Here is a 13,588-nt window from a genome sequence, read left to right as displayed (position 1 = left end):
ATCGTTTCCTACAATATTAGATACAATAAATAATAATACAATAGAATCATTTCTTTCTCTAAAATTCCTTACATTTTCTCGTAAATAATTTAATGGGTATAATCCTTAACATTATTAGCAGACGTTCGTCTTTCAATTTTTTTTTCAAAATTGAAAAAGCACATAAAATAAGTCTCCTTCTCTTTTCTAATTCTTTAAAATTACCTCTTTCTAATTAGAAAATTTTTTCTAATAACTTAACTATGTTTAATATATGGCTGACTTATTCCCTCCCTTAACATTCCTAAAGTTTTTTTCCCTAAAACGTAATAAGTTCATTCTTCCATTTCCTCTTATCACGCTTTCCTTTTACCCTCCATCGAGAAGGACACGCGGACGCAAGGTTGGGCTAATTGAGTGGGGACTCGATTTCGAGTAGGTCTCTCTGTTTTCTCTAGGCGACGCACGTACCGCGGAAACCACCGAGGGCTGACTGGTCGTCCAGGATTGTGCCAAGAAAAAGGAATACGTAGACGCGTGTAGTTTTACTCTTAAGTCGATTAAGTTCCTTTTTACTTGACCCTCCACCTCAGGCGCTGGGACAGAAAATATTTCGAGAGGCGGCTTTAAAATCTCTCGGGTGCTTCGTGTAGAGACGTGACCGAATAGCGATCGAAGGTTTTATCCGGACCGAAAACAATGGCAGCAAATTGGAAGGCAGGCAATATCACGTGGACTTCCGAAGCACGTCCTTGCACGAGGAGCCAAGTCTGTCTTCTCTGCTTTAAATATTGATTCCGGAGATTGGCGAAATCAAACTAGAATTCTTTGTTCCTTTCTCTCTCTCTCTCTCTCTCTCTCTCTCTCTCTCTCTCTCTCTCTCTCTCTCTCTCTCCTCTTTTTTGAAAAATCAATTTTGACAAATATTGTAGAAAAAATTGTGTCAATATTTTGACACAAATATTGACAAATATTATTTGAACAAACACTATATTAAACAAATAAAGTAAGTTAAAAAAATATACGGTCTCTAATATAAATATGTTGTAAATATAATTATTGTATAAATATATTTACAGTCATTTGTCGAATGCTCTGATGAAGTCATCACTCAACGGAGAACATGAAGACCGATTATTCATCGATAATCGCTAGGTTCTTTACGTTGCTGATACTGTTTGGACCAGTCACGGATGTCCATTCACTCGACATACGTAAGTACAACTTGCGATAGTCACGATTAAATAAATGTATGCAATATATAATAGATAAACAATACGAGCATTGCACGACTTAACGATTTGCAAATATGAAATGTATGAAACAACGTAATATTTTATTTCAAAATTTTAACAATCTAAATATATATATCTCAAAAATTATGTATGCCATTTCATACAGAAGGACCACTGACATTTACACAGCTCTATTTTTCTTTGTCAGTGATACGACTAAAATACTTTAACTTATAAAACATTCTGTTTTTATTCTCACTTGCATGATACAATGTTTAGGATGTAGCGATACTAATTGAAAACTTTCAACTGTATTTTTAAATATAAAACGGATAGAGCATTTGTCGATCTAGAATAACCGCTTAGTTCTTGCGGGCGAGGTGACAGGCAATAACAAAGAAAGTCCCGTGCAGTCAGCTGCGCGAGAAGTCAAACGATGTGTTTCCGAGCGAATTCCGGGCTGTTGCAGCTGCGAAAAGCCGTTCTGCGGAGGTGCTATCCTTACCTTGCCCCATACCGCATCCGCGGCTTCCTCTCCATCTCTCCTTAGCTCGCTCCTTCTCGGCTGTCAAATTTTTCATCGGGAGCAGGTGATTTCCGAGTTTTTATTTTCCTCCGGCCTGCACTACGATGGGGGGTGCTATCACTCTGAAGTAATGACTCGCTATTCTCCATCCGCCCGGGGGATCAATTATTTTGAATCTAATGCGACAGGATAAATTGCATCCCGCGGAAGTCTCCTTGCGCCGCTCTCTCTTCTTCGATTTCTCCATCCCTTCCACGGGGGTCGCCGCCCGGCGAGGAAAGCGGAGCAATTTTGCACTAAAAGGCGCGTCACCTTCGGAAAACAATTCCCTCATTACCTCGAACCCAAGCAGGCCGCCTTGCAGCTCAACAAATTGGTTAGAAAGCAGCGTGTATCGATTGCCTTTACATTGCCTCGTGTACGGCGAGACTATTTAGAATATTCTTTGCAATTTTATGATAAGAAACTTGATATGTTACAAATCTACAGACTGCATAATGCATTGTTCGTGCATTAATGTTGTTTATGATAACCTGTTTGGTTATATTTCAAAAAATAAATAAATTTTCAATTCTTCTATTTTTGACGAATAATATTAAATACAAATTATACAGTATGTGGTATTAATTTATCGTATTATTCTTTCATTTTTATTCGGTATAAATGTGAATTTGATAAATTTTTTTCCACTGCACTGTAAAATGCAAATTATAATGAATTTATAATGAAATTGTTTATTGTATACATAAATTCATAATAAAAATCATATACAAATTTACCAACAAAAATGTTGGATTATATTAATGCTATAATTTTTGACTTGAGAATTATAAATTTGATATTTTTAAAGAATGTTCAATAAGAGCAAGCAATGAAGCAAACATTAAACGCGCTGGAGACATTGAAAGGAAGTTTAAATTGAAGAGCTTTCCAAAGTATATTCAACATCATCCGGGTCGAAACGCTTCGGTGATTTTTATCAAAGACGATCGTTGATTTGCGTTGAGATACTGAACTGCGTGTCTTTTTTGCGGTATAAAACTCTGCGAAATTCTTTCTTCGTTAATCGATTATCGGCATATAAAGCACTATGGTTACCGAAAGAACATTCAAGCCGCTTAAGAAGTTCCTGAGATTATTGATGTTTCCGCGAAGACCGCAATAAAGGAGCTCGTGTCTCTATTTCCGCTTTACTGTAATACGATCCGTGATGGTGTACGTGCCCAAAATATTATACCTTTAGAATAGAACACGCGAGTTTATGTAAAGGCCCCACTTTAGCCTGAATATTACTTACTTCTTTTCTCTCGCTTTGTTACCATTTATCGTTTCATAAATCGTCTAATATCTTTTAACCATTTTTTTTTAATCGAGCCGAATACTAATCTTAGTTCACACTATAAACATAGAAAATGTATGTATTCGTACACTTGCGTCTTCGCGTTACATGTACGACTACGTCATATTTTACAAAAGGTCAGCGCCATTACTCTTACACCTTCCTCGTGGTAACGACTTCCTCGAGAGACGACTTAATGGACGAAAGGTCGTACAAGCGGAGGAAACGCTGGGGAACACCTAGCACGTAAAACGCCGTTGACACAAATGCTCTGACCATGATTTAAGGATGTTTTCCACTTAGATCTATTAAAATAGTTATTTAACGCGCATCAAAGCGTATATATTCGGGTGCGTCTAAAAAAATAAAAAATTGCACAACGGTGATTTGTTTAAGATCTAAGCTCTAACTACATTCTAAAATTTTCGCTAAGCGTTGTATTATCGGAAATAAGATAAAAAAAGGCCGATAAAAAGTAGATTACGAGCAGATATGAAAGGAGGGTATACGAGACGGTGGAGAATTGGAGGGCAACGGGGAGAGTAAACGGGCGACCATTGTTGCGAGCTTTCGCTGGTTCTGGGTTCCGTTGGCGTTTTCCTCGTTATGGTAAATGGTCTTGTCTTCGTGGTTGGGCAAACAGTTACACAACGATAAGTGCTAGCAATGTCGGATGTAGTCGGCCGTCGTCGTCTCGAGAACAGTTTCTAGAGAACCTTTACTCTCTATTCTCCTGTCCTTTGAACGAACGGCAGTTTCGTGACTCCGTCGTAGCCGAGATTCACTGAAAGGTGTCCGGCGTGTGAGCTCCGAATGACTGCTAAAGATGCACAAAGGTTCCCATTATCCGCGAGAGCAAATCATTTCGTTTCGCATCGCTGAAAATTCACGCGCGTTATTACTTCAGGGATGCGCCTTCCTCGGCATACCGACGGAACAATAAGACGAACGGAGAGGATATATGTCAGAAGAACAACTAAACTTATATTGTAAGATTAACTTCAGAATACACACGACTTCTAATGAAAGTTTGCAATGTTAGCGTAGCGCTATGAGATACATGTAGCTGAACGCCAGACCAATGAAAAGCTTCGGTATCTAGTAAAAATAATCATCCAGGAAGCGAAAGATTCTTCTCAGATTCAACAGATTCTTTTAGTTTTCCACCAATTGTTTTACTTATTAACATCTATCACGGAAACTCAATGAATTTTTTATTTAATTTTAGATTAAATACTCAATTAAATTATAATTACAATAAATATTTGATTAATTTAAATTAAATATAGAAAAATTTATTATTTTAATTATTTACAAAATCTATAGATGAAAAACGGTAGATCTGGGTCATCTGTATATTTTACGCTGTTACCAGGTCTGTCACTTTACCGAAGAAACTTATGATACTCATGATACAAACTCATGATTTGAATATGCAAATCACAATGAGTTATTTTAGCAAAGATATGCGAGAGAGTAATAAAACTTTTTAATGAAACTTTTCACAGGTTTCTTTAATACATTAAAAAATTTTCCATGTAAATATGTGAGAGATCGTAAAATAATCCGGAATAAGTATGCTCTGCATCGTAAAGACAAAAACGGTAACCAGAAAACGGGAAAGTGTCAAAAACTCTCGCTTGGTAATTTACAAATTTTTTGTTCTAAACCACTCTAGTAGGTCTATTCGATTTAATATTCGACTGTAGTACCTCAAGCGTGATCGTTTAAACTTCATTCCAAAGCACTTCCGAAAAAACCGTTTATTATTCCAAACGGCTATTTTCATGCACGAGAATCCGTTCGAGAGTGATCTATACATTTTCTTCAACGGGGCTGGCTCTCATAAGTCGACCAGAAGCGTTTAACAACGTTATAACTTCGATAACTAGGGCAAATTTGCCGGCAAAGGAGATTTCTACACGTCGTTCTACTTTCTCGCCGATAACAAATTAGCCAAGTTCAATATTTGACTTGGTAATGATTTCGGCATCGCTCGCATTACTTACATGGCCTATCCATATAGACACATAGGGCTCAGTGACAATTTACCTAGCTTGCAAGAAAATCAATCACAATGAGTATTAACCAGTTCACAAAGATTATAAATCGACTCTTTATATTTGAAGTTGAATTTAGATTTGAATAATTTTACGTGATATATATTTATAACATTAAAAAATTGTATGCCTTTATTATAAAATTTCATTAAAACGACTCTTACTGCAGCATTGAAAAACGCAAGAGTTAATTGGATTGTATTTTTATGAACATTAATGCCTTTTAGTTTAGTTTTGCTAAAATACTAAAATATTCCATATGTTTAATTAATACAAAATTACTTGTCAATGATCAAATGATTCCTTCAATATTATATAAGCTACTTTTATTATATAAACCAGCAAATGTAATGATTCCACAAATTAATATTAGCCGCTTATGATCATTATTGTCCTTTGTAAAATTTAATTGATTTCATTATCGGAGGAATTGTTAACAGAGAAATCGTATTTGTGTAATATTCAACGTGGGCATTTATTTTTCATGTAAGCGCGATTATACTATAGAGGCTGATCAAAGGACGATTTAACTGTGAAGTAATTAAAGATGATCCGATAATTATAGAATGATTAAGACGAGATAATGAGAGAGATGATATTACAATCCTCCCCTCCCGCGCGCATTCCTTCGACTTCGATTAAAATCCAATTTTTCCTCGCCGCCTACCACGTCATTGCCGATAGATCAAATTCGCTACACCTTGGCGGTGACTTTGATGCTCTAAGAAAAATTCCTATTTTCCCTCTTGCAGCCACCCTCGCTTTCTCACGTCACCCCGTTTAGCCCGATATCGCGTTCGACCTTTTTCCCATTTTCCACTAGACGATTCTTCCGCCTAGCCTTTCAATTTGAAATGCAGAAGAGTTCCAAGCATTCCCGACTAAATCCGGAATCGTGTTGTCGTCGGTTAATTCTCGAGTGTGCTATTTTTCGCGCGTTTCATCGCCTTTCCATTGTCCGTTCTTCTGTCATTTGAAATGAGACCAGCTACACATGAAAAGAGCAATGTATGTGTGTGATATTCATTTTTCTAAATAAATTAGTAAATTTAATATTTACTAAATTTAGTAGATTTAATATTTAACCGTCTGTTTAAAATAGTGATATTTAAATTGGTTATATTTTTATGACATATCTATTTAAATGAGAAACTAGAATTCTTAATGCTGTTCTCAAAACAAACGACTTGACGTATACTTTTGATTGATAAAACTAATTATAACATTTCAAAGTTTCTCGAGTAATTTTTAAAATATAAAAATTGTATTCTTAGCACATAAAGTATATAAAACGTGTTATTTATATATTCACGTTCAGTTTTTACGATATACATCACAACTTCGTAATATTAGATGTTGAGTATTAAATAATAAGCAATAAAGTATATTCTATGATACAGCAAAGTCAATGTAAAGACATTTTCTCAGCATCCGTTTGTCCGAGGGCCCCCTATCCTCCTTTTTCCTACCATCCTTCAGCTAAATCGGCCATCTGCGACAAGAAGCAGCCTGGCTTTCCTCGGATTTGAAATGCAGAGCAGTTTTCCTCGAGAATGAAAACCCACAGTGAGGTGGAAACGTCGTCTTGTCCAAGTCTAAGTCGCTTCGCTGGTTAATATCTTTGGGTCTTATCTTTCTGGAAATAAAATAAAACTTGCCCACGATGTGGCTCATTGTCTCCTTAGTCGGCATCTTTATTCGCAGTTACCTGTACCATCCCTTTTTACTTCTAAATCAACTATTCCTCCCCGGAGTCATATTGAAAGGAGAATTCGTAATGCCACATTTAAAATCCCAATCCGGATTTAACAAAAATCTTACAGCCTCGAAAATTATTCAAATGTTGGAACGTACTTATAATTTGCTTTTCAAGAGAAAAAAATTGATAAAATAACGAAGAAAAATATTAAATATATTTTTATATTATTTTAAAATTCTCTCTCTCTCTATCTCTCTTTTTCTCTCTCTCATATGAGTTTATTGAAAAAATATTAATATATCTCATATGAAAAATTGAAAATCAATCTATAGAGAAAAAAATATCAATATTACTATCTTTTAGTTAAAAAATCGCATTAAACATCTATAATCTGTATTTTTCTTTTTATTTGTCTTCATTAGTAAATATAATTAAATTAACATATATAAACTCACATTTAACCTTAAAATTCTTTTGTTATATATTTTTTAGTAATTTGCAAAGTAGAGAAGAAGAAAATGTTAATCGCATTTAAGATATAATAAAAATTATAACCTTATGAATCATTCCAATTTATTCATTTTGCTATTTTAAACTTTTATTAAATTTTTATAATAAATTATGTAAAACTTTAATGTTTTAATGAAAAAGAAAATAATAGTTTAGAATATTACGGTTGATTAAACTGAACTATAATAAACAAATTATAACTTATTATTTATTACTTAGCATTTTATAATATATGATAATTATGTTATTATAAATTTTTATCATAAAAACACAAGTATAATATATAAATAACACGTTTTGTACTTCATATATTAAAAAATACATGTATTGATATTCAATAAACTTAATTAAAAAAACTCTTTACATATATATAACCATATTATAATATCCAATTAGTTAAACCAATCAGTTTAAATCTTTTATTTTGAAAACAATATGAGCACTTTAATTTGTAATTTTATTTATTTATATATTGAGCAAATATTGATTGATTTTGTATCGTTTTTTTTTTAATAGAGAATCGATTTCTTTGCGAGTATTTTATCGATGAACAACGAAGTATTTCTTGTGTAAATCAGCCTTCAAGTTTTATCTCTGCATGGATGAAAGAAAACATCGCGCTTCTAGTGGCTCATTGTCTTTTCAACTCATCTTCGCTCTTCTCTTTCCATCGTCCAGTCTTTTTCGTCTAATTTTTGTCCAACGCACTCTGCAGCTCTTTCCTAGGCGAAGCAACTTGAAAAAGGGTATTCAAATGAGCAACGCGATGAAAGCCAAGTTACAGTGGCATGCTTGCAAATAAAAAAAGAAGTTCGAGTCATCTTTTAAAACAAGGAGATTTGACCGAGTTTGCCTTTGAAATCCGTTGAAATATTAAACATCTTTTTTTAGTTTCTCATACGAAAGAAACGCAAGTCAACATGTTCATTGTGTTACGGTAACTCGCGTTTCATGCATCAAAAAATACCGTTTACATTATCCAACAAAAATATCTGTAGCGGAAATTTCAAATTGACAAATTACTTTTATGATGTGGGAAATATCCATTAAAAACACGCTAGAAAAATATTTAAAGTATGGACAAAATTAAACGAGCAATAATATTCCACACTCAAAGAAATTTCTTTCTCTTCTGTAGCCCAGGAATATTCTTTTTTTTTTTCGTAATTTTGACTAGAAAAACGTTTCAACTCTTTGCCAACCACAAAATTTCGAAAGGCGCAGTATGTAGGTTCGATCGAATTGCCTCTTGAATACCGGAAATACTCGAACCGAGCGCGGGAGCTCGCCATACGCTGATGTAAGTAAAAACGCGGTGAAATGTTCAGGCGACTGGCGAAGTGCAACCAGTGCTCCTACAGCGAAATACTCGTTTGAAAAGCCCGTTCTATTTGTTGTGTCACTAAAGGCACATTCGTCTCTTTTCTCGTATATTCAAAGTTTTGGCAGGTTTCTCCGCGCTCTGGAAGCCAGTCGTCGTCGTCGTCGTCGTCGTCGTCGTCGTCGTCTTCAATCTGAGGCCGCGCGCGGCAAGTGGTTAGTTAATCTTCGATTCTTATCCCCGCGTCCGAATAAGACAAAACTCGGCGTGTACGCGTCGGTCCATTGTCCCTTTAGTCACCGTTCACGTCCGCGCCCATTTCCTCTGTACCTCGTACACCCCCATGCGGACCTGATTTTCTCAACGCGAACCCCGGAAAAGGGGGGGTTTATACGACGGCGCGGGATTGAAACGTAAGAGCGTAAAAGGACATCGGGTCGGCGGAGGGGCGCGATGGCAAGGAAGGGGTTGCCGCTGAAAACCATCTTCCGGATAATCGCATTACCCCGCTGGCATTGTCTACGGCTAGCCAATTCGAAGTAATGAGACACAGTCGGTTGCGGAGAACAATCGGGCTTCCACTGCGTGCAGGCGCCGCGACGTGCCTTCCTACCTTATCCCGTCTACCTTCTTCACTCTCTCGTCATCCTTTCCATCCATCGTCGTCTACCATCCTTCCTCACCCTTCCGTCTATCCCCCCCCCCCCCTCCCTTTCCCTCGCCCCGTAAAGTTCTTCTACGCTTTCGCGTCTGGTTCCTCCGTTACTATCTTCGCCTCGCCCTTCTGGTTTATAAGGAACATGTCAATCCTACGACCCGTCGTGTACGTTAAGCCCTCATCCTATTCCGTTCTCATTCCCCGCCAACAATCGGGCTTCGAGCCGTCCGCGCGCATGAATGCCTCCTCCTTCTCACTCTACGAAATATTCATATTCCACGCTATCTTGCACACGTTACATAGATAAGATACATTATGTGCACACCGTAAGTGCATCAACAATAGGGACTTAAGTGGGGCAATAAATCATGAAGTATTTAATAAGAAAAACGCTTAATTAAAAATGTATTTAGTTTTGCATCATTTTGTAGATCTCACAAATAAATTGGCAGTCATAGAAGTGATTTGCAGAGAAACTCTTTTTAATTGTTGCGAAAGCGAGTAAAAATGATTTAAAAGCTTCTTAAGTTTTTCTGTGAGACGTGAGATAACTGAAATATATTTTTCGATCCTGGAACGCCAGCGTCAGCCGAAGGAATATCTTGTTTGCGCTACTTGCTCCTTCGCATCGATCGATTTCTCCTCGTCGCATTTTTCAATACTGGCTCATAAGAGTCACGTCAATTCCGCGACTCATCGTATACGTTAAGTCTCTTATAAAAGCAACCACCTGAGGATAATTCCTCTCTTTGTTCCATTTTCTTTTTCCCTTTACGGTTTCCTTTTCTCCTTTAAAACAGCTTTCTACTAACGTTTGTGCAAAATCTCGTTTCATCACTTTAAGACATCTGTTTGTAAAATAACGCTTAGCGTTTTAGAACTTCCACAGTACACTTCAAACGTAATTAATTAATACGCGATAATTTTATTAAACTCCGCGTTTTCCAAAATTATTTCCCGCGAGGATATTTACACGCCACGCATATCCGCCTCTCTTTGCCGTTCCGTAATCAGTACAGCGATGTGTACCTGTTAGTTTGTAAACTCTGCCGACATACTCCCCCGTTATTTTCCTGGCTACTGATTTCACCCGGATGTCGCTGCCGCTAATTAAAGTACACGATAGGAAGTCTGTCACTCCACGATCGCGCGTATCTTTTCTCACAGCACATTGCCAGACCGTTGGTTTGTTGCTCCCAATACGTAGGGTAATGTAATAAGGTATAATGAGAATCAAAGCATTAAATTTAATACCATTTGACACGAGGAACGAAAGCAAGGAAAATATATTCTAAAGAAATGAAATTACTAATAAGAAATGATGTGTGTGCATAAATTTCAAATTAATTAATTAAACACGAAACGTGAATGTCTGGAGTATTTGTTCAAGTACAGTTACACGATTTGTAAATTTGCCCTTTTAATCAGCTCGAGTCGCTTTACCCTCTTCGAGATTGTATGTGTTCTAGCTAATAGAATTCCGTCGTATGGATCGAAAGAATTTTTTCACAGTGTTGCTGATAGAAGTTCCAACCTGAGATTCCGTTGTAAAAGATGTTTGCTGTTTCGCTGAGCCATTATATCGAAGATTATTTTTCTTATCACGCACAAAAGGGAAGGCAGAAGATGAGAAATACGGCGTGCGTGCTTAAACAAAATCGCCGGCTTTGGGATAGTAAATTGACGGAGATTTATTCTACAAACTTCGAAGAGACACTACTCTCTCGTTATCAACGAAGATTACACCTGTATCAAATCTCGTGTTAGTATAATAATCTGCTGTTCTCTCTTACATTAAAGCACAAGAGGCTAGATTTTTATCTTGACTAATACGTACAAAGTGCCTTATTTTAATTGTAATTCGGAGATTTGTGAAAGCACTTAAAAATTCGTAGCGTCGCCCGAATACCTTATTCCAGCATGAGGCAGCGAGCGGATGAAAGCTTCGTAACATTTTCCGGGAGTGGACCGTACCGTCCATTTCGTAACTTTACGATTTACGATGTGCGGAACACGTAACACGTAACACGTAAACTCACGCCCGTGTATTCCCCCTTGTTCGAGTGACGCAATATGATACAGGCTCCGCCAACCAGAAACAGTGCGTGAGATTGGGAGGTGCAGAGAAGCTGATATACACGGCAAAATATGCAAATTGTGTTATGGATGACATGTCAATACATGATGTGTGGTACATGAAGATTTACAAAAAAAAAACTGTTTTTAATATATATAGAACCGCAAGCTATTTTATTTGTGCACGAAGACATTTTTTTAATTGAACGTCCACTTTTAAATTTATTTTACATTTTTGTTTATTTTTGTTTATATAACTCATTTATTTTCAAGAGACGAACCAAAGTTACAAAAATGGCAAAATATCTTTTTTCACTTATTTTGCATAGAATTTTATATAGAATTTCTGGAACTGCTTGTCCAATAAAAATTTATACTTACATGCGTTTTTAGAAAAAAGTCTTTCCGAGGTACCGTTCGATTTTTGCCGCTTTCCCAGAGCAAGTAATTCCCAACAAAGCGAGGCTTTACGGACACGTAGGTAATAGTGACGACGGTCGGTCGAAAACTATTTCCTTCTGCAGCGCAAACGTATTGCCACGTAATCCGGACCATTCTCCACGAAAGAACATGAACATTAACTGCGAATAACGTTAATAACGAGCCCTAAATTAGTGTCAACCGTTTAAATTTAACTGCCCCGGTGAAAACTGGTTCGGAATTGCTATACGACGATTCTCCTCCTGGAATTCTATTGTAGTATTCTCTGTAATACACAGGCGCGCATTTGGTCTTTAACTTTACGACGTTCTTCCGACTCGCTCATTACAATAAACACGCTGTTACGATGGACGCCTCAGAAGCCACTACGGCACAGACTCCCGGCCTTAATATTCCAACAAAGTAGCCGGGAATAATTTCGCGACTAACGCCGTGACATATTAAAATGTGCACTTTCGCGTAGCCTTGAAGCTTAATAGAAAATTTGTTAGATATTAAAGATACGCGTGTCTCGAAAAGCATCATAAACTCTGAATATTCAAGTTTATTCGCTTTACGTGAGAACGGCAATTTTTAATAAAACAAAATCCACGCATGTAATTCAACGAATATTTTATAATGGTATCAATTAAACGTGTATATGCATTAAAAAAAAATCTCTAATTAGCTTGTTATTTCATTGCACGAAACGCGATTGTTTATTTACTTCATTGTACCTCGCGCGTTTTTAACTCAATTACAAATATTCATAGCTCTGACTTCGCTGGCTTCTGAATCGCCCGCGCATTACAATGATAACCACCGAAATAAATAAAAATTGTGGAAGGTAATAAAGGCAAATTCCGCAAAAACTGCGGAACGCTACCTGTGTGTAACGGGAGACATGTGATATTTCATACGTGAAAAACGTAGAGCACGTACGCGGTATAATAAAAATCCTGACGAACCGGATGCTTGCATATCCGCGAACTGTACGAATATACGTCGCGTTCCCCCATCCCTCATTCATCGATATCCCGCCGCGGATCGGCAGTTGATATCAGGTAAGAAATTCACGTTCGGCCAGACACATCCATTTACGAGGTAAAATATAGCCTAGTAGCGTGATGGTTTTCCGAATGGCGTCACCCGCGACGTCGGTGAGAGCTCAAGAGCTATGCATGGGGTGTGTGTGTGTGAGCGCGCCCGCGCACGTGTCTGCACGTACATAAAACGCGGCTTTATGTATTATTATATTTACATACGTATATATGCGTATATTTTCGTCTTCGAAAACTCTCGTCGTACGAACGCCCCTCTCGCAGTGCCACGCAGTGCCTGTCTTCCCATCGAATTGCCGACTCGGTGAGAGGGTACGACGACGGATGGAAAACGGAAACGTGAACGTGTTTCGTGTTAACGTCGTCGCAAACACACTCGCAGATGGCGATCTACGTATCTCACCGGCACGTAAATCCGATCCCCCTACCACGGTGACGAAGGGCTGTTGCGAAGTTCTGTCGTGCATTTCTGATGGCTATCATTTGGTATTGTAATCCAGACACCGGGACGAGAGCATGTACGCGATGATAATGGACGAATAATCGTCCAGTCTATCGACGTACACCGCTAACACGATTTTCGAATTGCGCCTCGTACTATGCGATAACGAGCCGATGAAGCGACTACCAATTATCTTGTAATAAGCCTGACGAATTTTGCCCGCAAACAGAGAAACGGCAACGTTGCCATCGGGCGTAGCCTA

The 13,588-nt window shown here is 37.5% G+C and overlaps 1 protein-coding gene and 1 long non-coding RNA gene across 8 annotated transcripts in view; one reads left to right on the top strand and one right to left on the bottom strand.

Annotated features, from left to right (window-relative positions):
* The window catches only part of LOC105828424, a 282,603-nt gene that overhangs the window by 204,890 nt on the left and 64,125 nt on the right, over positions 1-13,588 (bottom strand). Inside the window, exon 5 of one of the 5 annotated variants that reach the window (XR_004965013.1) lies at positions 7,862-8,083. The exons of the other annotated variants lie outside the window; for them this stretch is intronic. This is a non-coding gene — a long non-coding RNA (uncharacterized LOC105828424). Of the gene's footprint in view, positions 1-7,861; positions 8,084-13,588 lie in introns of those variants that run through there. 5 annotated transcript variants of the gene reach the window in all.
* Positions 1-13,588, top strand: part of LOC105834291 (discoidin domain-containing receptor 2) — a 77,477-nt gene that overhangs the window by 36,794 nt on the left and 27,095 nt on the right. For all 3 annotated transcript variants that reach the window (XM_028191293.2, XM_028191292.2, XM_028191291.2), the window contains one exon: positions 1,059-1,193. In XM_028191293.2, the coding sequence (XP_028047094.2) occupies positions 1,103-1,193 (91 nt within the window). In that variant the 5' untranslated portion in view covers positions 1,059-1,102. The remainder of the gene's footprint in view (positions 1-1,058; positions 1,194-13,588) is intronic.

Source organism: Monomorium pharaonis, chromosome 11, assembly GCF_013373865.1.
Source record: "Monomorium pharaonis isolate MP-MQ-018 chromosome 11, ASM1337386v2, whole genome shotgun sequence".
Taxonomy (NCBI): domain Eukaryota; kingdom Metazoa; phylum Arthropoda; class Insecta; order Hymenoptera; family Formicidae; genus Monomorium; species Monomorium pharaonis.
The sequence above is the reverse complement of the archived record's forward strand: the minus strand, read 5'-3'. Positions and strand labels throughout refer to the sequence as shown.